The 26,410-nt window shown below is 39.2% G+C and overlaps 3 protein-coding genes across 4 annotated transcripts in view; all 3 read right to left on the minus strand.

The window, feature by feature from the left end:
- On the minus strand, positions 1-7,088 carry adnpb (activity-dependent neuroprotector homeobox b). The gene is given in 5 exon segments (XM_065285971.2): positions 1-1,066; positions 1,069-3,756; positions 3,847-3,939; positions 4,244-4,360; positions 6,669-7,088. Coding segments are annotated over 4 exon segments (2,976 nt in total). The 5' UTR covers positions 4,352-4,360; positions 6,669-7,088; the 3' UTR covers positions 1-979.
- Positions 7,089-8,607: 1,519 nt separating this feature from the next.
- On the minus strand, positions 8,608-14,713 carry dpm1 (dolichyl-phosphate mannosyltransferase subunit 1, catalytic). Its single transcript, XM_065285972.2, has 9 exons — positions 14,558-14,713; positions 14,245-14,344; positions 14,132-14,165; positions 13,975-14,051; positions 13,828-13,853; positions 11,630-11,725; positions 11,183-11,251; positions 9,291-9,405; positions 8,608-9,070 (listed from the first exon to the last, which is right to left on the minus strand). The coding sequence occupies exons 1-9, from the start codon at positions 14,686-14,688 to the stop codon at positions 8,966-8,968; spliced, it is 753 nt and encodes a 250-aa protein (XP_065142044.1). The 5' UTR covers positions 14,689-14,713; the 3' UTR covers positions 8,608-8,965.
- Positions 14,714-15,644: 931 nt separating this feature from the next.
- LOC135775604 (collagen alpha-1(XX) chain) overlaps positions 15,645-26,410 on the minus strand; it is a 36,313-nt gene continuing 25,547 nt past the window's right edge. For both annotated transcript variants that reach the window (XM_065285974.2, XM_065285973.1), the window contains exons 18-42: positions 24,341-24,473; positions 24,056-24,198; positions 23,723-23,852; positions 23,518-23,634; positions 21,957-22,103; positions 21,816-21,872; positions 21,648-21,686; positions 21,418-21,556; positions 21,177-21,319; positions 20,847-20,956; positions 20,550-20,708; positions 20,356-20,433; positions 20,164-20,250; positions 18,876-18,929; positions 18,624-18,719; positions 18,456-18,509; positions 18,062-18,115; positions 17,809-17,862; positions 17,659-17,730; positions 17,544-17,579; positions 17,392-17,458; positions 17,131-17,319; positions 16,957-17,034; positions 16,670-16,828; positions 15,645-16,583 (exon numbers count right to left, since the gene is read on the minus strand). In XM_065285974.2, coding sequence (XP_065142046.1) covers positions 16,555-16,583; positions 16,670-16,828; positions 16,957-17,034; positions 17,131-17,319; positions 17,392-17,458; positions 17,544-17,579; positions 17,659-17,730; positions 17,809-17,862; positions 18,062-18,115; positions 18,456-18,509; positions 18,624-18,719; positions 18,876-18,929; positions 20,164-20,250; positions 20,356-20,433; positions 20,550-20,708; positions 20,847-20,956; positions 21,177-21,319; positions 21,418-21,556; positions 21,648-21,686; positions 21,816-21,872; positions 21,957-22,103; positions 23,518-23,634; positions 23,723-23,852; positions 24,056-24,198; positions 24,341-24,473 — 2,424 coding nt within the window. In that variant the 3' untranslated portion in view covers positions 15,645-16,554. The remainder of the gene's footprint in view (positions 16,584-16,669; positions 16,829-16,956; positions 17,035-17,130; positions 17,320-17,391; positions 17,459-17,543; positions 17,580-17,658; positions 17,731-17,808; positions 17,863-18,061; positions 18,116-18,455; positions 18,510-18,623; positions 18,720-18,875; positions 18,930-20,163; positions 20,251-20,355; positions 20,434-20,549; positions 20,709-20,846; positions 20,957-21,176; positions 21,320-21,417; positions 21,557-21,647; positions 21,687-21,815; positions 21,873-21,956; positions 22,104-23,517; positions 23,635-23,722; positions 23,853-24,055; positions 24,199-24,340; positions 24,474-26,410) is intronic.

Here is a 26,410-nt window from a genome sequence, read left to right on the forward strand (position 1 = left end):
CCGGGTTAGAAGCATTGTGAAAAGGACAACACAATAGAGTTTATTCAGAAATGCTTGCAGTGACGAAAACAGAATAAATGGGAAAAACATAAACTGGAGGTCACATATTTAAACATACACAAAATTGAAGTGAATAAAGACTGAAACCAAGGGTCCATCTGCATAAGAAAGTGTAACTGTTGAAAGAGAAAAATATGCATTCAGCTGAAACTGACCAAACACAGTTTAGTCTATTTAACACAATGCTACAGTGGTCAATCAAATTGCTGCTCTCTCTGAGGTTAGGCCAGACGTAGATGAAAGCTGCACTTAACGTAAAACACAGGTTGATAAATATATTTATAAAAAAGATACTTCAATTATAAACAGGCAAAAGAAAAGCAAGAGATTATGCTTTTTTTCAAATTGCATTTTTATACTTATATATATATTTTTTAGCAAAATGCTATACATTTTTTTTTTAAATAAACGTAAACAGCCACCAAAGCCACATCCATTGTCACATCCAATGTGAACCAATGTAGAACATAAGACTGTTAAGTGTGAGCACAGAAAAGTATAACCATTTTTTAATAAGCGGGAACACCTACACATCTCCTTGAAACACTGTACACATATACACAACCTATTCTGTATGTTAACGTGAAATTCAAGAATACCTGTGGCTTTAATAAACACATTTTGCCACACAATAGCGACATAAATGTTTCAGCTTACGTTAAAGAAACTGAAGGCAGATCATGTTTGGTGCATGTTCGGTATTTTCCTTCCGTATGGAACGCCCACCCCCAGCTTCAGAATTGAAATGTTCATACTTTACAACTGCAAAATATGACTTTTTGCCTTCCAAATGGCTTTAAGATTTGAGGAAGGAGCATATCCTTACAGCTACCATCTGTAACCAAGGTCCAAAAGTTCAATGAGGCAGCGTCGTTGGTGTAAGTTAAAAATAATGCAAAAGTATACGTAGATGTGCATTTTAAAAACCCTGTCCTGGGATCAGACCTGTTGCTTGGTTCTCTGATTTCGATTGTTCAAGTTTGTTTGTGATACCTGACTGGCGTTCTCTTTTTTTTGCTGTTGTTTTTCCTTTACCAAGTCTATCGGCCCATTACCGTTTTCGCCGTGGGTTTCGTCCCTGATGTCGGAGTCACTCCCTTCCACTGTATTATCGATCTGTGTTTCTTCACTACTACCTGACTGTTTAACAGCATTTTCATTATCACTGTCCGAGTCCACAGCGATTGCTTCTGAATCGACAAGTGTTTTTGGTTTTAAGGTGCTCTTTGTTAAATCATTTCCGTTTGCGTAAAGAGAGGTTTTGGCAGCCATCCTTGTTAACGGCTTCTTTTGTTGCGGGTCACCATTGGCCGTAGCTCTTTGTTTCAAGCGAATGGCATTCGCAGATCGGCCTATGCGAGTTCTAGAAGTTCGACTACTCCGTTCATGTCCATGGCCCTCAAAATACCACTTTGAGTCAAAGTTCATAGGATGTTGCGAACGTATAACCTCTTCCATTTTAAATCCAAGTAAGACGCGAACGTTTAGTGTCTCGCAATTAAACGTGCATCTCCTCCGACGATTCGAGAAGTGGCTTGCGATGTCAGATTTCCAGAGCCAGAGGCTGGATGCAAGCTTCTCTATCTCTTGTCGAGTCGGGTACGGTTGCCTGTTGAAGTACTGAGTAAGGAAAGCTTTACGTGCTTCATACGATTCATTCTCATGACCCTTTGGGTTCAAGGCGAAGACTACGGTGTCTTCTTGTTTGTCAGCTGATGGTGGTGGGCTCTGCTCAGGCTGGGAATCTGTCTCCACTCTTTTTTTCTTTGGCTCAGTTTGGTCATAGTTTGCTAAACCCGCCCTTTTGAGTCCAGCGCCTTGGGCCTGCATGACTCTTGGAGACGGAGAGGGTCTGCCGTTTTGACTTTTGCTTACCCCGCGGCAATGCACTAGATGCAAGGTGATTGTGGAAGCTGTCATGTTACTAGTGTAGACCCCGAGGCAATGGATGCACTTGTAGGTCAATTTCTTTTCCACGGGATGAACCGTCTGTATAACTTGATGCCGTTCACGTAAATGGTGAGCTAGAGAATCGGAGATAGGTCCTTTAAGAATAGAAAAGCAAAGAGGACAAAGTGTTTTTCCGACATCTTTCTTGTAAGGTACAGCAGTTTGGGTCATAGTCCTTGTTGGAATGACGTCTATTGAGGCATCTTGAGGCATCTTTGGGATCTTATCTACTTCAGAAGTTGGCGACGCATTGTTTTGGGCGTGAAATGCCACGGATTCTTCGGGAGCATCTCGCATGTTATAAGTGGTGACGATCAGCTGGACGTTCTTTGGATTACCCTGCTGAAGCGTGAGGTCGAAAGTAAGGGGAGAGTCCGTACGTGGCCCCACGGATTCGTTGGGATGCGCCGCTCGCATGTGCGTCACCAATTTTTCAACATCATTGAACGTGGCTCTGCAGTGTGGGCAGGATAGGCCATGAATCAGCATGTGGTTAAGAAGTGTGTCGCTAGTTAAGTATCGGTTGCAGTATAAGCACTTGCTAGTGAAATTGTGTATTTTCATTATGTAGTTGGCCACCGCCGGCACCTTTTCAGCTTTGTGCTCCTTTTCGAAATGCGAGCTGTAGACGTTTTCCGGAAAGAGCTCATTGCAGATGGTGCAGATCTTCCACTTTTGAGTATAAGATGTGCCAATGACTGAGTTGCCTTTCTTAGAGGTAACAGATGATGATACGGTTGTAGCCGCTGCCTGAACGCGTGAGTTCAGCTGAGGAATTTTCAGTATAGCGGTGGAGGGTGATGCGGAGACGGCACTGCGCAGACTACTGGCAGTAATTTGAGGTTTGTGTGTTTGAGACTGTTGAGGCATTGGCACCTGTTGTCCTACGATGGTATGGCCTGACTTAAGACCAAACGCACCCTGTTTCATGTGAACACCTGACAGGAGCCCAGTTGAGTTCAAACTTCCTTTTGGAATGATAATTCGACTCAGTTGCTGAGCGGATAAAGGTCTCACTCCAGGTGTCACTACGGCACCCTTTGCCATTAAACCAATGACGCCCTTCTCCCCCTGAACCTTAGGAGACACCATAATTACAGGCTTCGCCCGAGGTACCACTACATTGGTATGTCCAATCATGGCGGTCACTTGATAACCGATGCGTTCGTGGTCTTCAATGACGTGCTGCACAAGTGCTTCATAAGTGCGTGGTACAAAGAGGCATCGTTTGCAGTGGATGGCGTTGCTTGTGCTGTTGGCACCACCAGTAGTGCTGTTGGAACTGGCATTCCTCCCTGTCCCTGTACCAGAACCTGCTGTTGTCCCATTGGGTGGTGTCGCCTTCTCACCTGGCCTAACCAGGTATGGCGCTGCTACGTGCTGGAAATGTTCCCGGTAGATATGTTTGCGGACAACATTATATAGTGGGTCCCTGTAAGTGCATTTCTTACAATAGTACACCGCCTGTTCAACATTATCACGCTTTTTATCCAGGCGTGCACCGTCCTTCAAGCCGACCCCCACAAGTCCTCCAGCATTCTGCCGAACCACATTAGGCATATGAAACAGTCTAATATGCGTCTCCAAAGTCTTTTTGTTTCCATTGTAAGTGCAATACGGGCAGTTCAGGAGAATGCGATTTTCAAAGTCCTCGCTGTGCACATTACGAAAGTGACTCTTGTAGGCGGAAAAAAATTTCGAGGAGAATGTACATCCTGAACAACAGAATGGCTTCGAGCGGTACTCCTGAGAAGACAAAGACGACAATGAGTCAGGAAAACTGACAAAACAGAAAACATTCTGCTTTGATTAAGTATGATTTTAGATGTTACTTACTTGTGATTTGGTCATCGAGGGATCCCACATGCACACATCGTCCCATGTGGTGTTCTTAATGTAGAACTCAGTGGGAACAAAGTCTTTATAGTCCTGAGAGGGAAAAGAAGCAGCACAGAGTGAGAATAAACATGATGTCTCAATACAAAAAGATCAAAAAGCTACATAAAAAGAGATGATCTACAAAGAGACATTGCAAGTATATTTAAAAAATAAGGCAACTCCATATAAAACTAGAAAAAAAAATCTAAATCTAAGATTTCTCGAAGATGCAAGATTCATAATATAGGTTTGCCCTGACAAAAGTTTTAAAGCTTCAACCAAACAGTCATTTTTGTACAAAAGTACATTTAAGTGTACATTTAACTTGTGTAGCCCAAATATCAGATATACTTACATCAATATGCTCCTTGCAAAACTCAAAGCCAATGTCACCCAGCACTTTTTTCACATTTTTCCTAGCTTTCCTTAGACTGGTGAGGTTGTTGGCTGGGAGTTGAAACATTCTGCCCACCTAGAAACAAATTAATAAATTAATTCATTTGGGCCCTCATATATGCATCAAATATAATTCATGATAATTACAGTGGTATTACCATATTGTTATATGTTAATGTCACTGTTGTTCAACATAATCTCAGATATCATTTGAATGAACCCAGATAATTTTTTTTGATGTGGTGTAGTAATCTAGTAATTAATTTTACTATGATCCTAGCAGACTGGCCATTAACTGGCATCCCAATCCTTAGCATGAACATAATGTAGTCTGTAATCCGTAGTCTCTAGTTTATCATCAGATGCTAAAATGGTCACTAATGTGAGGTTAAGATCTAAAGCAAAACAAACAAGTCAAGTACCCCTTTACAGCATGGCTAATGAGTTGAATACTAAATACAGACAGAATAGAAAAACTAGCTTACTAATGCTATTATAAAATTATCATAAAACCGAAAAACTAAAACACATCCAGTTAAGCTTTGTAGTCTTTATCTTTTTCACATCAAAACTCTGATTTTTTGCAAACCACTGAATTGAGGTCAAAGATCATCAAAGCACATGAGCCAGCTGCTGGCCGTACCAATGACAAGCATCACTGTAAACCCTGCATAAACAAGGATCAGCAATGGGTGTTCTCTCACTTTGGGGTAGGCGTTCCTCATCTTCTCCCTGACTTTATAGATGGCGCTAGAGGACAGTTCACCCTCCATGTTATATAAGCCTCTCCCTGTTCTGCCTGCCCTTTCCCGCTCCCTTTTTTTGTGCTGTCTTCTGCATTATAGCCCTGGAATGGCGCCTCCTATTGAGGCAGCAGCAGAGGCCAGACTGTGAAAAGCTACATCTGCAGTCTGCTTTAGGTGGAGCTTATACTGATTCCTTACTATAAAGATGTGTTTGTGTACAGACAAATGAAATCTACAAATATGAGCTAAACAATTCAATGTAAACAGATGCCAGAGATGAAGGCCTGTCTTGAAATGAAGCCCCCTTTCAGGATCTGAATGCAATCTGCTCAGCTGTGACCAAGAAAACAGTTACAGCTGGAAAAGTAGTATTGTATGGGTTATACTTGTGGACAAAATACAACATGATAAACATAAGGTGTCCAACACAAGCATTCCAAATCCGCTCGTTTTACTTTGAGTTCGAATCATGCCATAAAAATTATTCACTATGAATTATTTCTATAATGCAACTACCTGCGTGCAAAGGATAAATGCTGACACATATTTGTGATATAAAAACAACACTTCTGTCTGTTTACAAAGGCATAATAACCTATTATGATAAATTACACAATGCAACAACAAATCAGGTGGGGACAACACAACGATGAGAAAAACAACACAGATCAGATGACCATTTAGTGAGCAATGAGTCGCATGTTGGTCTATTGACATGATCGGGGCAGTGTTTGTCAAGCCGGGGTCTGGAGCCCACTGAGGGCCTCAACAAACCTTCATGGGGTCCACGTGAAAAACACTAAAGTATACTTTAGTAGCATTTACCATAGTAACCTGTAGTAAATTGTGGTACTGTAATGTATTATAGAAATTACAACACTTTGCTACAGTGTAGACTGTAGCATTAACTATAGTGATTTGATAAATTGTAGTGCATTCTATAGTATACTAAAGTAGTATACTAACTGTATGCTAGTGTACTATAGTAAACACTAAAGTATACTACAGTATTTTTCTAAGTGGAGGGCCTTAATATGGCTTTATTTTTTATTAAAATGGCATTAAATAGCATTAAAGAGCTAAAAAGCAAGATATTTCTTAGTGTTCTTTTTATAATAAATAATACATCTTTCTAGCCATGCCAAGCTCTTGAATATTTTACTAGGTAGAAACAGTGAGTAGGGTGCCTTTAAATATTGTTTTGGTCAAAGATTAATAAAGTCAAAAAGGTTGAGATCCACTGAATAAACAACCAAGTAAAGTGCAAAATGAATACACATTATTACTAAAACAGCACGCGCTGAGATGGCAGCACTACGTTTTAGTTGACAATGAACCCTTATTGAGCCTCACTATCAAAACAATCCAAGTCTGTGGATGATAAAGACCACCGCCTGTCTCAAAGCCCCTCAGTTACACTAAACTGTCCAAACATCAAGGAAAACTTTCCTTTAATCTGCGACCTGCTGCAGCGTCCAGCCTGCATCACATCAACGTGCAGCAACTGCATGACACACGCGACCAGCTATTTTTCTCCACCTGAGCGCTGGGTTTTCCCACTGAAGGTCTGCTGTTAACTGGTTAGCGTCCTCATTGTTTACTCTGATTCGGTTTACCCACTGCTGGAAGAGACTTTACCTGACTCGGGCTCCCGCTTTGTGCTAACGCGATCTCACTTCCTTTCTTCGCGCTCCAAGCGCCTCGTCCTCCGCTCTACGGGCGAACACACCACGCCGAAAGAGGGAGCTCGACTCCTGTCACGGGCCGACCCAGAGCTGTCTGTCTGCCGGGGATGAGCTGCTGCATCTAGCGGCTCCTGTATTGGCTTTGGTTAAGAGCTGGTATTAACATAGGAAAAGGGAGCGAGGGAATGAGCGCCCGCTGGGTTCACGACGGATGCACGGAGGCGCAATGACGATATAATTGACAACAATTAACGTAATCCGCCATCCACTTACAACAATACGACCCGGTCCAGTACCTATACGATCCAAAATGGCGTGTGAAAAGGGGCGGAAGTGACATGCGTGTTTGATTAGCATAAAAAAGCTTTGTGCCGACACACAAGCTGTGTCTGAAACCGTTCCCTCGTTCACTCATTCACTATTCCCTATATGGGGAATGACAGTTGAGTCCACTATATGGGGATGAAGCAAATGAAAATGAGTGAGCGATTTCGGACACTGACGTAAATATCATGCGTCAGAGAGCTGTCGCAGAGATTAATCAAAAACACCTGTGTGGCTTTATTGATTGTGCTGTGAAATGGTAAAGTTTACTTTCTTACTGTTTTTCACATTTGTCATGTTTATTGTAGGCTATTAGTTGATAATAAAGAGAACAAAACAACTGCTTATAATATTTATTTACTGCTGTTTGTTTATTGTTTAATAAAAATGTGTATTACATTTAAAATAAAAGATAACGCAATTATTTTTCATTTGTTTATTTTCAAAAAGTAGAAAATAACTGACAACAAGAAAATGTTTGGTGTTTACTGTCAGTATCCTTCAGCTGATTCAAGTTACGCGTTCGTCTCCCGTTGCATCATGGGAAATATGAGTGAACGAGTGTACATCGAATGTACCCTCAAAATCAGAGTGCATTGTGGGTAAAAAGTAGTGAATGAATGTAGGGAATGAAGTTGTTCACTCAGGTTTCGGACACCACTACAAAATGGCCGACACCCGATATAGTGCACTATATAGTGGATAGGGAGCGGTTTCAGACACAGCTACAGACATTGGGTCTGTGAATTTGTGGTGAGAGGAACCGGGCGACCATCAATCAAATTTGTAGTCATAGAGTAATGTAATTGTTACCTGAAATTCACAGAGACTCCCACAAGGGTGTCTATTTGCGCATATGGTGTTTTATTCAATTGTGCTGCTATTATTGGTGTAAACAGGCCCTTAGTGTAGTAACCTAAATGACACCAATAGGGGGCGCCACTTGGTGAAAGTTGATTGGTTGGAGGCGTCTGCGTCAATTCTGCATCTGGTATCTAACCCCGCAGAGAGTCGGATGTATACAGTGCCTCAGTACCCACCGAGCATCGGAGTAGTATGTGCTCAGGTGGTGGCGCTGTAACTCACCGGGACTACTTCTGGATGTGAAATGCTGGGGTTGCAGGCTGAGCAATGGTGATTTCCCCACCCACTGGCCCTTAAGTACTGATAAACATTTAACCCAGCCTCTGGCCCATGAGCTCTGGAGCTCCACCCTGCATGTCCCTGTGCTCTCAACTTGATGATCGGGGCATCAAACTCATTTTGAGAAGTGTCTTACATACTCATCTAGTGTGTTCTGCACACTGTATACCAATGGAGAAGAGGAAACAATTTTTTACTTTTGGAAATATCATGATGGGGTATGTCAACCACACGGAAATGACTCATCGGTATACAGTATGGTTTTCCAGTGACTGGACGAATTTCAAGCATTTTACTAAGCAGCATTGGTTTGCATCTGTTATTATCAACACATGATGTCCAAAATCTTATGTAGCCAGATTAACTGCATAATCCAAAAGATGTTGAAAGACATTTTATTTCACTATATAAAGGTATAAAAATGTTTCTAAAGCAGTGTTTGGGCTATCCAAAAAATACAGATAACTCAACTTTACAATGTAAAACACAAATCAATTATCTTTTTTTTTAACATCTATGATGTTTATTTCAAAATATAAACCTCAAAATGATCCAAGACACAAATAAAGCAGTCAAAGCAAAATAATCCATACAAAAGCTCTTGTTTTTAACATCTAGCCGTGTGTGCATTCATATCTGTGGATTTTGTGGCAAAAAGCCACAGTAATGCAACTAACAATTTGTCATTAATTCCTCAGAGAGCATGAATGTCAAGTGCATTTCAATGATGATCAGCACTGATCATACATTAAAATGCTAAACAAGACCAAATGAGGTCAAAGGTCATGTAGTGGCAAACAGTGTGAGCAATCCTTTCACAAACGACACAATTTCATTCCCACCTAACTTGGACTCTCCATAAACGCGGTCCACAAATGAAATAGGAACCTACGTGACAGATACATAAAAAATCACTTTCAGTAAAGCATATAATGAAAGACTAGGTACTACAAATAGTTAAAACATGCAAAAACTAATAACGGAACAGATGTTATTTTAATTGTGCAAAATTGCCTTATTATTATGTAATTACACATTAACAAGCACATTCTAAAAACAAGATGATTATGACTTTTACAAAAATGTGAAATGACAGAAGTATGCTGACCTCTCCAATTGTATAGCCCAGTTGTCTAGCACGGATAATCATCTCCATTTGAAAAACATAGCCTTTAGACACACACTGCTCTACCAGTTTTTCAAGTACCTCTTTCTTATAGAGCCTTTAACACATAAAAGACAGTTTAATAACAATATAATAAACAATTCATTCATTTAAAGGAATATTTCACTTTCATAAAAAAAATCTGATAATTTACTCACACCCATATCATCTAAGATGTTTATGTAATTTTTTGTTCAGTCGAGAAGAATTTTTTTTAGAAAAACATTCCAGGATTTTTTCCATATAGTGGACTTTTACAGTTTACAGTTTCAATGCAGTTTAAAATTCAGTTTTAAACCAGGCATAAGGTAGCCTAGAAATCTAGACGCACCCTAGCGGCCGCAAAATATATTTGCTGCCAGGGTTTAGTCTAGGCACTCACAATACACTTAACCGGTCCAAAAACCAAAATTTGGTCAGGCCAATCACATCGTGTGTAGCGTCTGTGGGGCGGGCTTAACATGATGACGACAGAGCTGCAACGGTTCCTACTTGAAAACAGAGAATGGCTGCTGCTGCTGGCGAACAGCTATCTTTTGAAGCGGCTTTGGCCGCGACTCTGGAGGACTTAGACTTATGTTTTTCTTTGAGAGAAGAGCAAATAAACCCTACTGAAGTCCTTTTTAAGCAAGAAAGATGTGTTTGGAGTTTTGCCGACTGGTTACGGTAACTACGTCACCTTCTTCGTTGCTCTGATCCGTCATAGCGCTATCCTATTGCGTGCAGAGGCATTTTGAGGGACAACCTTATATCCCGCCCCTTGCATTGAGCCGTTTGTGTGAAGAGTTGCCAGACCTTACATCTTGATGTAGGTCTGGCTAACCAGGCTAGGCATAAGGGTCTTATCTAGCAAAACTCTTAATTTTCGTCAAGTACTTTTTAAACCCAACTCCTCGTCTTGCACTAGCGGTGTGACCCGCCAGAGTGACCTTAAGTATTATGTAATCATGGTAAAAGGTCGCGTATGGCCTATGCGAAAGTACCGCTCCAGTGTTTACAAGTGTGGAGAAAGAGGACCGCTCCGATGTTGTTGTATGTGTAATGATACTAATTAATGTCTTTGTGCACTTTATTGTTTAAAATTATAAAAAAAACTTGATGTGATTACATAATATGTAACGTCAACTATAGACCGTTTCATCGGGCGCAAGTGCGGTCTGAACGTTACTTCCGGTTTCTGTTTGTTTAATGGTCCGACTAGTTGCTGAAACTGAACTCTTAAACAAATACCTCGTAGAAAATAATAAGTGTTATGGGTTTCTATGTAATCTACGTGTTGTTTATTTTGCTTGCTATATAAATAAACTACTTTAAAAGGACTTTGTTGTTATTTTTTCTCCGCGGAGTTTACCGGAAGTTACGTGAGGGCCACGAAAGCCGCTTGTTTAAGTTGTTACTGCTGAAACCGTCTATATGGAGAAAATTCTGGAATATTTTCCTAAAAAAATACTTATAATTTCTTTTCGACTGGAGGAAAAAACAGACATAAGTAACAGAGTTTTTTTAAAAGTCTGTGTCTTGGTATTTAGGAATTCTTCTTTAAGCACTTTTATATTTGAAAGAAACTCGCAAAATAACAGGAAATTACGTGTATATTTACAGCTGGTTTATTCGCACTGGATTAGTATTACCTGAGGTAAATTCAAGGTTTACAGAACAAATACAAGGTTTACATAAGGTAAAAGTCGGCGTAATGTTTACTGACATTGTCCGTAATGATTTCTGACATGGAGCATAGGGATGGGACTAAAATCACTGAGAAGCTCTGATAAAAATTGCTTTACCCCACCCCCCTATGCAAAACTAATCCCATCTGAATAGTACTTAAAACTTACCTAAAACTTCCTGTGAGATCAGATGCTCCTGGTCTGAGTAGCACTTGTGTGATGAAGTTTGCTCCTCGACTAAAAATAACAACAGTCATTTGATTTTTCTCAAAGAAAGTCATTTAATGCCAAAAAACAGTGCTGTTACTTGAATTCACAGAGCTCAGAACCAAATTTCTCCCATACACCCGCAATAAACGTTTTCACACACTGTTACGCATAATCATTGAAGTTCTACATCATTTATAGATTTGTGTTTGTCAAATTCGCAATGCCTGTATTGTTCCTTAATCCCAAATGGTAGAGCATGGTGTTATCAAATCTTTAAGAGAATACATGAACTGATAAAATATCAACCACACCCCCTTAAATGTTGTGTGTCCAGCATTCTAGATATACAGATGAGACTAAGATGGGTAAGAATTGCATAAATCTCCTAAGTTTAAAGCCACACACCTGATTAGTTTTCTGCGCAGGTCCCAACCATAGACTCCACCATCTCCTTTGTATCTTGTCCCGGACACCAGGTCAAATCCACCTTCTCTTTGTTTTCTGAACAGTCAACACATGCAACACATCTGGATTTATGTATACATTTGGGGTAAAGTTCACTTTCATTTTTAATTTGTGTGCCCTAGTGTCCAGAAGGCATTAAAGCGACATTCCACTTTTTTTTTTTAAATATGCTCATTTGCCAGCTCCCTTAGAGATAAACATTTCATTTTTACTGTTTTAGAATCGATTCAGCTGACCTCCAGGTCTGGCGGTACTAGGGATGTTAACAATTAATCGATCTTCGATTAATTGTCGATAAGAATTAAATCGATAAAACTTAACGATTGTCGAAAAAGCAAGGATGTGTGTCCGGCGTCTGCGCAAAGCACATACACAGCTGGTGAAAAAACTAACCAAGCGCGAAGAAGTTAAACTAGCCATGATCACAACGATGCTCGATGCCAAACACACACTTGGGCTTTTTGTCCTCATTCGAGACGAGGCTGGCTGCTAACGCAACAAAATGGCATCCGCAGAGGATCTGAGAGGGTCCGATGCCAAAAATCTAAACACAGTTAGGATACTGAAAGCAAAGACTCTCTTCAGGGAAGCCTGCAAGATTAGCATAGCAACGCTGCTAACGCTGCTTTACACAGGGAAGGAGTCCAGAAGCCGTTTTTAATAAACAGATTAAAATGAAAAACTTAAATTCTGGCAAGAAACTGTTAAATGTTAACTGTAACTGACTGTCGTTACACTCTGAACGCCTGCAACATACATCATTGATCATCATCATCATGACTTGCTGAGGCGCTACACCCTAAACACTGTTGCAGGTTTTCTAATAAAAGGTTGAAGTCTTCATAATATAAGCATCTTTGCTGAAAGGACGCCGCACGTCTAAAGCTGAGGTAACGACGGGAAAAGTGCCCTTTCGTGTGCTTCTTGGATATAATTACATATGTACAAGAGGTGTATCGACGACTCAGAAAGCGAGGTGAACAACTAGAAAAATAACACTCGATGATAATGAAACTTTTATTTTGTCATAGATGCATGCGACTGTGCGGAGTGCCCGTTATGAGGCGGAGTTTAATGTGTCATTATATTTCATTATGAGATTAAATTGATGATTTTTATCAAAACACCAACTACATTGACTCATTTTACAATCCCACTAGCATATTATTTAGACAAAATAAAATCTTTTAATTCGCGTGAGGAAGCTGCCGTTTTTACGCACACTTTTATGTCATTGGCTATATGCCACTGCTGTAATGGCTTATTGCACTATTACTGTTAACGATTATTCGATTGATTGATCGTTAATTTAAATGATCATCGAATATGGGAAAATGCATAATTTGACATCCCTAGGCGGTACCACTTTTAGCATAGCTTAGCATAATCCATTGAATCTGATTAGACCATTTAGCATTGCGCTAAAAATAACCAAACAGTTTGGATATTTTTCCTATTTAAGACTTGACTCTTCTGTAGTTACATCGTGTACTAAGACTGAGAGAAAATTAAAAGTTGTGATTTTCTAGGCTAGGAACTATACTCTCATTCTGGCGTAATAATCAAGGACTTTGCTGATGAAACATGGCTGCAGCAGGTGTAGTCATATTATGCACTGCCCAAAAATACTTACGCCAGAATGAGAGTATAGTTCCTAGCCATATCAGCCTAGAAAAATCACAAATTTTAATTTTGCATCGATCTTAGTACACGATGTAACTACAGAAGAGTCAAGTTTTAAATAGGAAAAATATCGAAACTCTTTGGCTATTTTTAGCGAGATGCTAATGGTCTAATCAGATTCAATGGATTATGCTAAGCTATGCTAAAAGTGCTAGCGCCAGACCCGGAGATCAGCTGAATGGATTCAAAAACAGTAAAAATGAAATGTTTAACTCTAGGGGAGCTGAAGAATTTGCATTATTTTTTTAAGTGGAGTGTCCCTTTAAGATGGTACCTTTTTAATGCACTTGATAATTTGTGCCTGTTTGTCAATCTAATAATAAATGTACAGTTTTGGGAGCTGTGGAGTTCTGACCTCACCTTGTTTTATTCCGATTAGATCTGGTAAAAATATTCATGTAAAGCTACACTAAACAATGTCACAGCGAAGGCAAAAGCTAATGTAAGTTACTTACTCAATGAATTCTGGAATAAATTTTGGCTGTAAAAAAGAAAAACAAACACGTTGTGTACAAAAGTGATCCACAAAGTTGTTATTTACTAAATGCTGCTATAGATTTATTTTAATTCAAACCAATAAAAAAAGATAAATTGCAGCTTACATGATGTGAAAGATCTGCATCCATGATGATAACAAAGTTTCCTGTAGCATGTTTAATGCCATGAATGTAAGCCGTTCCTGAAATGATATTAATGTGTGAGTAACTTTACACCTTTCTCTTTAGGAAGTACTAAATAAACAAACATTAGCCAACATACCTAATCCAAGTTTTTGTGCTCGAGGTTTCAGGACCTAAAAGTATCAGGTTTAGCCAAACTTCATTATACTAGCAATAAGTTTGGAAAAGTGTGTAAATGTAGGCACAACTCACAATCTTATCAGATCCGTAAATCTTTTGCAACTGCTCAGCAATCTGCAGAGTCCCGTCTGGACTGCCATCATCAATGACTATAATCTCGTAGTTGTAGCCACTGCATTACAGCATACAGGGGATAAGACTTTTATTCGTGATATAAAAAATAATGTTTTATGAATCAAACAAATATGTGCTTTCTTTTATAATAAGTTTAGATTGTCATTGTGTTGACACTGACAGCTCATCATTTAGAAGCGACGTTACAATCTGTCCACTGAACCTGATTTTACCGAGGAAGTCTCTCATAGACGAATAACAACAGAATTACCTCTCGCCAAAGTACTTCACCAACAACCATACAATCAATGGCAGGTTTTCTCGTTCATTGTAGGTCGGCAGCAGAACAGAATATTTATCAGCCTGCTCCCGGGTCTTCGTTTTGCCTCTCCGGTTCGCCATGTTGACGTCTATGACGTCATATAAACACCGGATGTTTTTCTTAAAATGTCCGTAGAAATCGCCTACTCAACTATTTGGTTCCGCAGCAGATATAGCGAAGGACAACAACTACAGATACAACAAGGTTTTATGGTTATTTAACTAATAGTAGTAAGGCGAGTAAAAATATATGTTTATAATAAAAATGTGCTTTTATTATGACTTTGCTACAAATAGGGATAAAATTATGACGTTTTTAAGGGGACATATCACGAAAATGTGACTTATATATGAATTATAAGTGCTATAATTGGGTCCCCAGTGCTTCTGTCAACCTAGAAAATGTGAAAAAGAACAACCCAGTAACTTAGTTTTGGTAAACCATTCTCTGCAAGCATGTGAAAAAATATGTCATTGAAATTTGGCTCCCCTTATGATGTCAGAAGGGGATAATTCCACCCCAAAATTTGCACTGTCCAACCACGGAACTGCCATTTAGTGCAGATATCAGCTCATTTGCATTTAAAAGGACACACCCATAAATGTCACATTTTTGCTCACACCTACAAAGTGGAAATTTTAACATGCTATAATAAATTATCTATATGGTATTTTCAGCTACAATCTCACTTACATACTCTGGGGACCCACAGACTTATTTGACATCTTAAAAATGTCTTCTGAAATGCCCCCTTTTAAAGGAATTAAATTGTTACTGAGATAGTTTGCCCAAAAATGAAAATCATTTACACACCCTTATGTAGTTTAAACCTGTATGAGTTTCCTGATTCTCTTGAACAAATAAAATAATTTAATAAACGATGGTAAGCACACAGTTGATGGTACCCATTACCTTCAATAGTATTGGATTCTACTTGAAGTACCGTCAACAGTGTGCTTACCATCATTTATCAAATTATTATTTTTTCTTTTGTGGGCAAACAAATAATAAGAAATTCAAAATAAAGCAAAGTAAATCAATTAATCTGTCTTTATTGAAAAGATATTTAGGCTATTAGAAATGTTCGGCTCACACTGCACAGATATCCAGTTAAATTTCTGATGTTTACATTTCATTATTTTATATTATTTTGTAGTAAATTTGAAGTGTTATTATTTTTACTGGCACAACCATGGACAGAAATTACCTCAAACCACAGTTTTTTCAATCTCAGTTCAATTTCATACAATCTGTACATGAACACTAAACAATGAGTAAATAAACAAACAATTCACGTGTATGATTAAATAAAATAATGTGGACAGCATATATGTAGAAAAGTCAAATAATATAAAATCACAGTGTATTTTATAATAGCATACTGCTCTGGCAAAATATTGCATATTTTATATTAAAAAAAAAATACTTAAAAACATACAGAGAATAAAAAACTGGAATAGAAAGTATTTAAACCAATATGCCTTCAACAATATACATTTAAAACACATGTAGTGCATTAAATACAATAATATACAAAAAGTACAATATTCTTAGTGCGGATTCTAGCTGTTATTCAGTAACACACAAGTTACTCGTCTGGTAACCGAAATGTCTACCTCTTTAAAACAGAGTCTGAGTATGTTGTGACCACATCATCTTCGAGCAGAACAAGAATCTGCTGTTGTCCTGTAGCAGCGGATCAGACTGAATACCGCGTAACATAAACAGGAGTCAAGAATGATCAGTGCTTTCTTTGGTGATCTCAGTATGGGTGTAAGATCAGTTATCATTTAGGTACCGACTCAATGTTCAGGCTCATTTAAAGTCATTCCCTGGCAGAATCAGTTTATATGTTACTTCCCCAGAATGCCTTTTCTGAATACACAAGGAGAGATGATTGTGGCAGTGCTAAAATGACACCCAAGTAACTTCACCGATTTCTCAACTCAAGGCTGGTATCCAAAGTATGGATCCTCTGTGCAATAAAAAAAAACAGTATTATACCCACAGGTAGCTTTTCCAGTTTTGCATTGTGGTTACAATGAAAGTATTTAAATATACCTGCAGCAGGAGCTCCTTGATAACATCCACTGTTGTCACATGCACCAGGAGGACCCATTTCACCTTGCTGTCCCGGTGCTCCTGGAATACCTGGAGGTCCTGCTTTACCATCTTCTCCTTTGGGGCCTGGTTCACCCGTTTTGCTTTCACCTGGAGGTCCTGATTAATTACAAAAAACAGCGATGAGGTAAATACTGTATTCGAACGCAGGGAACACACATGCTGATAGAAATAAATAAAAGCATAAATGTACATAGGACTGTTTTAAGTGTGTTTTAATGCATTACCTGCAAGTCCTTTTATTCCTTGTGGTCCCAGGACATTGGACCCCGGAGAGCCCTTTTCACCAGGCATACCTCTGCGCCCTAGAAGTTAAGCAGAATTTAATTTTTGAGCTAATATGTCTAATCACAACAACATATCTTGAGTTAGCCTAGCATAGACTTAAGCACAAAGCTTACCCTGTTCACCAGGGTACCCAGGTTTCCCAGGTCCCCCTCTGGCTCCTTGTCTTCCCTGAGATCCGCGTGATCCAGGCGGCCCCCTTCCCCCCGGTAAGCCTGGCTCTCCTGGTGGTGCTACTGGTTCCTGGATGGGCACTGGCTGTCGATTGATCTCATTCAGAAATGCATCCAACTTCAGCACCTCACCTAAAACACAATCAGCTATTATTACTCTGATTAAATGAAAAGAGATAAAAACGGGGAGAATTTCCTACATACTGTGTACAAGCTTTTCACAGGCTTGTGTAACAAGTTGATAGATCATGGCAAGAGACTGTGGCTCTCCCTAATGAAAGAAACAATTATGAATTAAAGCACAACGGTTAAGTTTTCACAAATGGCATGTAAATGAATGAAAAACATCAACCCACCTTCTCTCCTCTTTCACCTTTGCTTCCAGGAAGCCCCTGCAAAAAATTTGCATTAAACTCTTTAGTAACATCAATTAAACATTTTCTACCAAATATGTGGATGAGTTGTACTAACCGTGGGCCCTACAAGCCCAAATGGCCCTCTTTCTCCTGCTGGTCCTGGATGGCCAGGCATACCTTGAAAACCCTAGGAATGATTCACACAGAGATATAAGTCAAATGCTATAAAGCCTGCAAAAGATGCATGTAAGTAATGCTGTCTTACTCTTGGCCCTGTAATTCCTGGAGGACCGATGTTACCCTCCAATCCTCTGGTACCCTGTGAGGGATATATGAAGAGGAAAAATTATGATAGACTGAACATAATGCAAAAGATGATGCTAGCAACATCAAAGTCATGGGTTTTGATTCCCAGAAAACAAAAAACCAAACAAAATGCATTGCTTAAATCCATTACAAGCTGGTATGCACAAATGTACTGTAAAATATAATTTGTTTAAAATGTCTTAAGGTGATACCTTAGGACCAGGGCTGCCCTCTTCACCTTTTGGACCAGGAGGCCCTGGTAAACCCTGCAGATAAAACAGAAAGAATAGGTAAGAATAGAAATATTCATACTATTATTAATATAACAATATTGCTACAAATACAATGTTTTTGTACAATAATACAGACATATTGTCTTTACTGTCTGTTAAATCATTATTTCTTATAATACATTGTCGTGTATTTTGTACCAATGTAATAATATTGCTAGCACTGATGCTATGTTCACAGCATTTAGACATAATTTTTTTCCATTTTCTGTTTCCTCTGTGTTAAACGTTTTTCTGTAAAGATGCTGTGCAACAATGCACATTATGAAAAGCTCTATAGATTTATTGGAAAGAGAAGATGGATATTAAAGCGTACCTGACTACCAGGTCTTCCAACTTCTCCTTTTTCACCTCTCGCTCCTGGCGGACCCTTTACACGCATAAAGAATAAGAGTTTTAATCTGCTCCACATGCATTATGGATTATATACTTTAAGACTTAATATATAGACTCTATATATTAAATCTCTGTATAACAAACATACCACTTTTCCCATTACTGCTATTCCCCGTGGACCAGCGGCTCCAACAGAGCCAAAGTTGCCCTCAGGTCCTGGTTTTCCCGGTGGGCCCATTTCACCCTGGTGAGAGGCATAAAACAAATACTTTATGCATTAACCCTACACTAACCAAAACAAGACAAGACCAATGACGTATAACAAACGTTTGTATGACAATTATTTATCAAAAAAGATTAGCCAAATCTTATTCTCATAACAGCGAAAACCCTACTATACCTTCTGTCCCAGGTCTCCTTTCTCTCCCTTCTCTCCCCGAGGACCAGGTTTCCCCTGAAGAACAAGAATTAGGCTCAGTTTATAGCAGGCATCGGACCTCAAAAAGTTTTTTTTTGTCTCTTTAATGGAAGTGTAACCATATATCCACTCAGAAGAGATGAGTTGTAGACCCAGTTGCAGTTTTATAAAAAAAAAAAAACGGAACAAACACAAAACTTCAAAATAAAAGATATGAACAATGAACACAAAACACAACTGTTATAGGGGGTTTAAAGCTATTTCATGCATTCAGACTTATTAACACTGTTTTACGGCACATTCACATGGGGCGAAAGCGTTACCGCTTGACGGAAGGCTTGTCTGAAGCGTGGCTAACAGTTAATCACAATGCCCGCAACACAGGCTTCAGTAGCATAAACGTAATTGGCTGGCTCGCACTAGGTTATTTGCATCAGGCGATCCGATTGGCTGTGGCACGCATTGGCACTTGAAAACTTGAGAAATGTTAAACTTCTGCCATAAGCAACGGCAATGACGTGAAGTTGACAGATACACAATTTTAATGGACTTTAATGGACCCCAACACTTAATGCAGTTTTAATGCAGTTTAAAATTGCAGTTTCAAAGGACTCTAAATGATTTCAAACAAGGCATAAGGGTCTTATCTAGTGAAACAATTGTTATTTTGGGCAAGAAAAATAAGAAATGTGCACTTTTAAATCACAACTTCTCGTCTTCCTCCGCCAGTGCGACCTCACGTAATATCAAGAGGTCACGGATGACGTATGCGAAACTACGCCCCAGTGTTTACAAGTGTGGAGAAAGTGGACCCTTCCGATGTTGTTGTATGTCGAATAATCCTAATTAATGTATTTGTGTCAGTTTATTGTTTAAAATGGTCCGCAAATGTGCGTTTCATAACACGTGAAACTTGCAGATTTTTTATTTCCTTGCAAAAAAATGACAATCGTTTCGCTAGATAAGACCCTTATGCCTTGTTTGGGATCGTTTAGAGTCCTTTGAAACTGCAATTTTAAACTGCATTAAAACTGTTAAGTGTTGGCGTCCATTAAAGTCCATTAAAATGAGAAAAATCATGGAATGTTTTCCTCACAAAACATAATGTCTTCTAGACTGAAAGACATCAACATTTGGGATGACATGGTGGTGAGTAAATTATCTGGATTTTTTTTAGAAAATGGACTAATCCTTTAACATGAGATAAGCAGAAACAGCGTGTGTTATGTGAGCTTTAAAATGCATTGTTGTATAAGTGTCATGGACTCACAGGTGGACCTGTATCTCCAGGTGCTCCGGAAACATTGCTGGTGCAGGTGCACGCATAAGCAGGTTCTGGACAGCTCTCCTCGTCCCTCTGGTGGACAGACAGCGACAAAAGACCAAAAACTTAAACTAAAAATATGTGTTTTACATTAATCGATATGATTCATAACCGATAAAGCCTAAATGATTGATGTACCTGTGAGGGCAGATCACAGCAGTCATCTTCTGATGGCCAGGTAGTGTTGCAGACTATTTCAAAAGCCTGCAGCTGAAACTACAGTAAAACACAATGTAAAAGGCTTGAGATTTAAAACTAGCCATATGCTTTGCCTTAGTACTGTATGTGTACAGTAAAGTGATGAACGTTTCTGATGAGGATATCAGACTTACAGCTGCAGATCCACTGTGAGGTCCGCGTGTCCTCACTAGCTTGCCCAGCATTTCAAAACCATCAGTGGGCACAGTTCCCAGTGGACGGGCAGGTCTCTCACCCACCCGCTGACAATCTACAGACAGTGATACGCTCACCTGATTGACGGACAAATGAATCTGCCAATCACATGGAATAAACAGAACGGATCAGGAAAAACTGGCTTCCTAAAAATCTTAGTTTTCATGCATATACATTCATCCGGGCTGGGGTTTGTCTGACACCAACACATGCAACGATACAGATCTCACACAAACCTTATGAAAGCTGCCGTAAAAGACAGAATGAACTTGTGGCTGGTCGAAGGTCAGTTCTTGTATCTCCCCTCTATAGTCCAGACTGAAATACAGCAACGACTTCTTCACAGCTGAAAGACAGAATGAAGAAAACTGCACCTCATGAACCTCACAATGCATAAAAAAACAGCTCAGCCATCCATTAGCAAATTTTTGTCCGTTTTTGGTGAAACATGTTACAAATTACATCATCATCAATTTTTCGTAAAACTTCATTTTGTACCGTTTTGGATTGATCTCCAAAGAGACCAATTCTTGCATCCAACTCAAATTTTATTCGGCCTAACTTACGGTCCAGCACCACTCCCATCTTAGGTTGAAAGTCGTTGTCGGTGAGCTGCCAGAGGGCGAAGGGCTCCTTCGGTGAATCCTGCAGCAGTCTGAAGGCCATGCTGATGGTGTGTTCTGGAGAAAAGCCAGCCGGGTGAATGAAGCTGAGACGGAGATGTACACAAACAGAAGCCGTGAGCGGTGACTAAAGCTGTTTATTAATACGTGCATGTTTAGGCGTACATGTGCTTATGTTTCTCACCCAGTGCTTTGGGTAAGTTGTACGTCTCTATAGAGGGTGTAACTTGGTAAGGTGTTAAAGATGAATGGTTCAGCTGCAACCCCCTCAACGGTGGAGTGAGCTCGCTGAGTCAGACCAAATGACTCCATCATGTTGAAACCTAAAACATGCACAATGCACAATAGAGGGATTTTTAGTTATTTTATGCAAAAATTTAAATATGTATCTACAAATTTAGCTACAGATCTTACCTTTAACTACATGATTTCTGACTACCATCTCAGGACACACTGAGAGAGAGAAAGAAAGAAAGGGAGAGATAGTTTCATTTAAAACCCCTCTCATTCTTGATATTCATAGTAATAATAATTGTGTATGGTGTATATAAGCCTTAACATATTCACTTGTTTAAATCTTACCTTCCCTTTGTACAGGATGCAGTCTAGGGGGAACCTGAATCCTCACTGGAGCGGTTGCTTTATGTGGGAATAAAATGCAATTATTACAACTGAGAAAAAAATAACAGCATTTGTATGTTTGGCTGATTTATTGATTCTAACCTGTGGGGTGAAGAATAGTGACACCAGCGCCCTCTACTGTTCCCAGACGAGAATGAACACTGATGCGATACACTGTTTCAGCCTGTAGCTCAGAGAAACAGTGACTGCTGCTTGAGGCGTCCACTGTCTCCTCCTTAGTCTGTTTATCTGAGGCCAAACATACAAAAATGTGAAAAAAGATAAAAAACAAAAATATGCTTTTGGTGTAAATTACACATTGGGGTCCAAAGTTTGAGACGTGTTTCTGTAGCTCAACCATAGGCGCGTTTGTGCTTGGGGGACACCTACTGAAAAAGACGGGTACTGCAATACTCTGAGATAAGCGAGAGAGTGCGGCTTTATGGATTGTAAATGGTTTAAAAAAATTAAAAACTAATTTAGCCTTAGGTTACTCGGTCTACCCATTGAATATTAAATATGAATTGTCGTATTTTTATTTCATTAATACCTCCGACAAAACCATAACTGGCTCTGGTCTGCCCTTTACCACATTGTAATGATAAGATTCAAAATCAACTCTGGAAATAAATACTTGAATAAAAATGTTTAAAAAAATAAATAAAAAATGTTTAGCTTGATATTAAAAATAAATTATTTCAAATTCTGCACCATTTGTGACATTGTTATTATACACAAAAAATGTCATGTAGGCCTAGACCATTTTCTAAACTGAGGACTGAGATTTGGACAAAAATACCAAATATTTTTGAATGGTAGGAGTAATTTCATTTCATGGCAACAGTATAAACATATCACAATGTTTATCTTTCTCCATGATATTTGTCACATTCAATCTCACATGTACCATCTCAACTGCAGGAGTGAGTTAGCCACGCCCCCTTATTTATATACAGCAGTATACACAGAACAGAAAAATATATTGTGGTGGACATTTAATTTGTTGCAACGGTATATACTATCATACAGTGGCGGCTGGTGACGAGGGGCGCAAATTCAAAATATGTGTTCGGAGTGTCATGTGTGTTCGTGTCTTCAAAATATGTGTTTGTTGCGTCATGTGAACCATGTGCATCACGTGTTTTGTCAAAATAAGTGCCTGCTGCACACGCGTCAAAACCGTTTATGATAAAAGAGACGCTCACGTTCACAAAATACACGCAAGACACTCACTTAACAATAAACTCTGATTACGCATGAGATTATGAGAGTATCTGGCAAACACCAGCGTCTTTTTTATCATAAACCCTTTAGACGCGTCTGCAGCAGGCACTTATTTTGACAAGACACATGATGCACATAGGTTCACTCAATGCGCTGAACACATATTTTGAAATGACGAACCACACACATGACGGGCTACATACATGTTGTGACGAACTTCGCATCGAGCGCCCTCGATAAAAGAAGTCACCGACCGCCAATGCTATAATACCGTCCACCACAATTGAGACATTCTGAAATGATTTCAATCAATCTTTTTCCTCATCATGTGTAATGATAAATAAGAAAAGCATTGTAAAAAAAGTCTCAGACGTTTGAATTTAACTATACATTTGAAAGACGAAAAGTGATTTTTGTTCTGTTTGGGTAACTGTGGTACCTCTGAGGGCCTGGATGACTATGCGATAATGGCTGACAGCAGGTACAGGCCTCCAGGAAACGCAGATACTTGAGTGATCGGACCGCATGACACTCACGCTGCTCACCCGCAGACTAGCTGTTGGTTCAAAAAAGATAAATGTACAATGTTCATGTCATCATTCACTACAGTGGTAAGGTTATTAATGTGTGGTTGTGTGACGTACTGGTCCTCCCCTGAGCTGTGGCACTCCCGCCCTCCCTGTTACGGTACTCGGCAGTCACCAGGATACTGTAGCGTGTGTCGGGCTGCAGATTCTGCAGCAGGATGCGCTTCTCGCTGCCTGGCAATGACACCTAGAAACAGACAATCATCTACTAGCTGAGCTTTCCTGTAGCTTAAGTGATAAGAGCAGTAGCAATGCAAAGGTCAAGGGTTTGATTCCAAGGGTACGCACACATTCATAACATGTATAGCATACGTGCACTCTAAGTTGCTTTGAACAAAGGCTTAATGGTTTCCAATTATTATGAACAAGCCGGTGTTATAAAACACTCACTGTGTTCTCCTTTGCGTCCCCGGTGAGGGGGGTGTACGACACACGATACTGCAGAACGTGAGCATTGGGGGGAACCCAAGTGACCACCATACTGACTGCAGTCTCTTCTGAGATGGATAAACTGCTGGGACCGCCTCCTGATACTAACACAACACAAAATTTTTAATATGTGTATTTGTGTGTTCACATAGTTCTAGCAAAGGCAAGGCCATGCACACTTCAACTGAAAAGTATAAATTGAATGGACTGCAAAATGGATAAAAGTAAATATGTGGGTATACTCACAGGTGCTATATCGTATTGCCACTGCCTCACTCTGAGCCCCATCAGCATATAATGCAGACAGTGAGATCTGATATTCATTGTCCTCCTCGACCCCTTCCAAAATAGCACCCTCACTATCCCCATCTACTGTAAGCTGGAATATAGCCATACATGTTTTATGTTCATAATCATATATAAAACACACAATTCATATAAAAGTTCAACTAGAGGAGCAATGTGTTAGTAACACCAAAGGTTATGGGTTTAAGCCCCAGAGAACACACATACTAATAAAATGTATAGCTTTTTTGTATTGCACTATAGTTTGTTTTGTATAAAGGCATTTGCCAAATGCATAAGTGCATTACGTTATAAATAAGGGGATTTTAAACTGTGGTTCGGGACTCCCTAGTGCAGTGTTTCTTAAACTGGGGGCCGTGAGATGGTGACGGGGGCCCCAGTTTTATAATATTTGATTAAATACATTAATTTATCATGAATTCCGTGTAATTAAATCTCAGAAAAATAAGGCTACTAACCAGCAGCACTTCATTGTATATTTTAATAAGTTTTGGTTAATTCAAGTTGTATGTTTTACAATGTTTTGTCGTCATACATATTGTTTGGGGGGGCCACGAAGGGCGCAAGTGAGGGTCACCGTACACAAAGGGGGCCGCACGGCGAAAAGATTGAGAACCACTCCTAGTGGGATCAGGTGGGTCGCACAAAGTCACTTGGTTGTTGTAGTCAGGGTTGCCAGAGCCACGTAACAAAACCAGTCCAATGGATATTCGAAAGTAGTTCAAAAGCCCAAATATCAACAACTAATGAACAAAATCCTTCCATGTCTTACCTGCAGAAATACATCAACCTGCAGAAACAGTTTAAAGGGGACATTGCACAAAACTTTTTTAAGATGTCAAATAAATCGTTGGTGTCCCCAGAGTACCTATGTGAAGTTTTAGCTCAAAAATAGATAATTTATTATAGCATCTTTAAATTGCGACTTTGTAGGTGTGAGCAAAAATATGCAGTTTTTGTATGAAGGTATATTTGGTGCAAAAGAACTGCACACCTGTGACAGTGGAATTTGTATTTGTAGAGATTATCCACACATGTGTATCAGTAAACTTGAAGTCGCAGAGGACGTGATGCAAACTTGTAGATTTTTTTTCTTTCCCTCAAATACAACACAACAGTTACACATTCACAAATCCTTCAGTGCAGCTGCACAAATCCCATTTTACAAATCACAGATTAAGAAACTCACAAGTTCAAATTTTTTGCTACAATTGATGCAGTAAATATGGTGCATAACCTACCTGAACGCCTGCATCAAATAATGTGAAGTCACACACAAATTTTGTACATTTGCAAAATCAGTCTGTGCATCTGTGCGATGAGACTTGCATGTGTGAACAATTTATTTTTCACAAATATTTTTTTATTTTTTAAATATTTTCTAGCCCAAACACAAGTACATAAATACAACTGCTTGAATCTGCTGCTACGAGTTTCAAACACTCTTTTTCATGTGCTCTCTCTTCTGCACCAAATATCTCGAGATAAATGGTGCGAAAGTGATTTGTATACCTGTAGGCTTTGGCGAGCACTGTTCAGCACTGCCCACCAGGTGGCGCCCGACACTCACTGAAGCAGAGTTTATTAATTACCACCAATGTTTCAGCAAAGTAAATCGCCTTTATAAAGGTATTATTTTCACCAAGTGGAGAACAATATAAATGGGAGTGCTAATTATACACACATGAAGGTAATTACATAAAATATTCCAATGATTCATTAGTAAACAAAATATAAGTTCCATAAATTTCAAACCATCAATATAAGTAGATTAAAAAATACAAGCAGCAAATACACACAATTTAACTTTAAATAAGATACCAAATGATGTAAGTCCCATTCATTTTTAATATCATAATACCTATAAAAACAACCCAAATCAAAATCTACTTTTAAACCATGTGTGCCAATGTTCACATTTAATATACCTAAAAGGCCTTCTGTCTAAGTAAAAATTGGTCAAACTCACCTCACCTTCTAGATGAAAATTCCCTCTCAATTCCTATATAC

Source organism: Paramisgurnus dabryanus, chromosome 21, assembly GCF_030506205.2.
Source record: "Paramisgurnus dabryanus chromosome 21, PD_genome_1.1, whole genome shotgun sequence".
NCBI lineage: Eukaryota > Metazoa > Chordata > Actinopteri > Cypriniformes > Cobitidae > Paramisgurnus > Paramisgurnus dabryanus.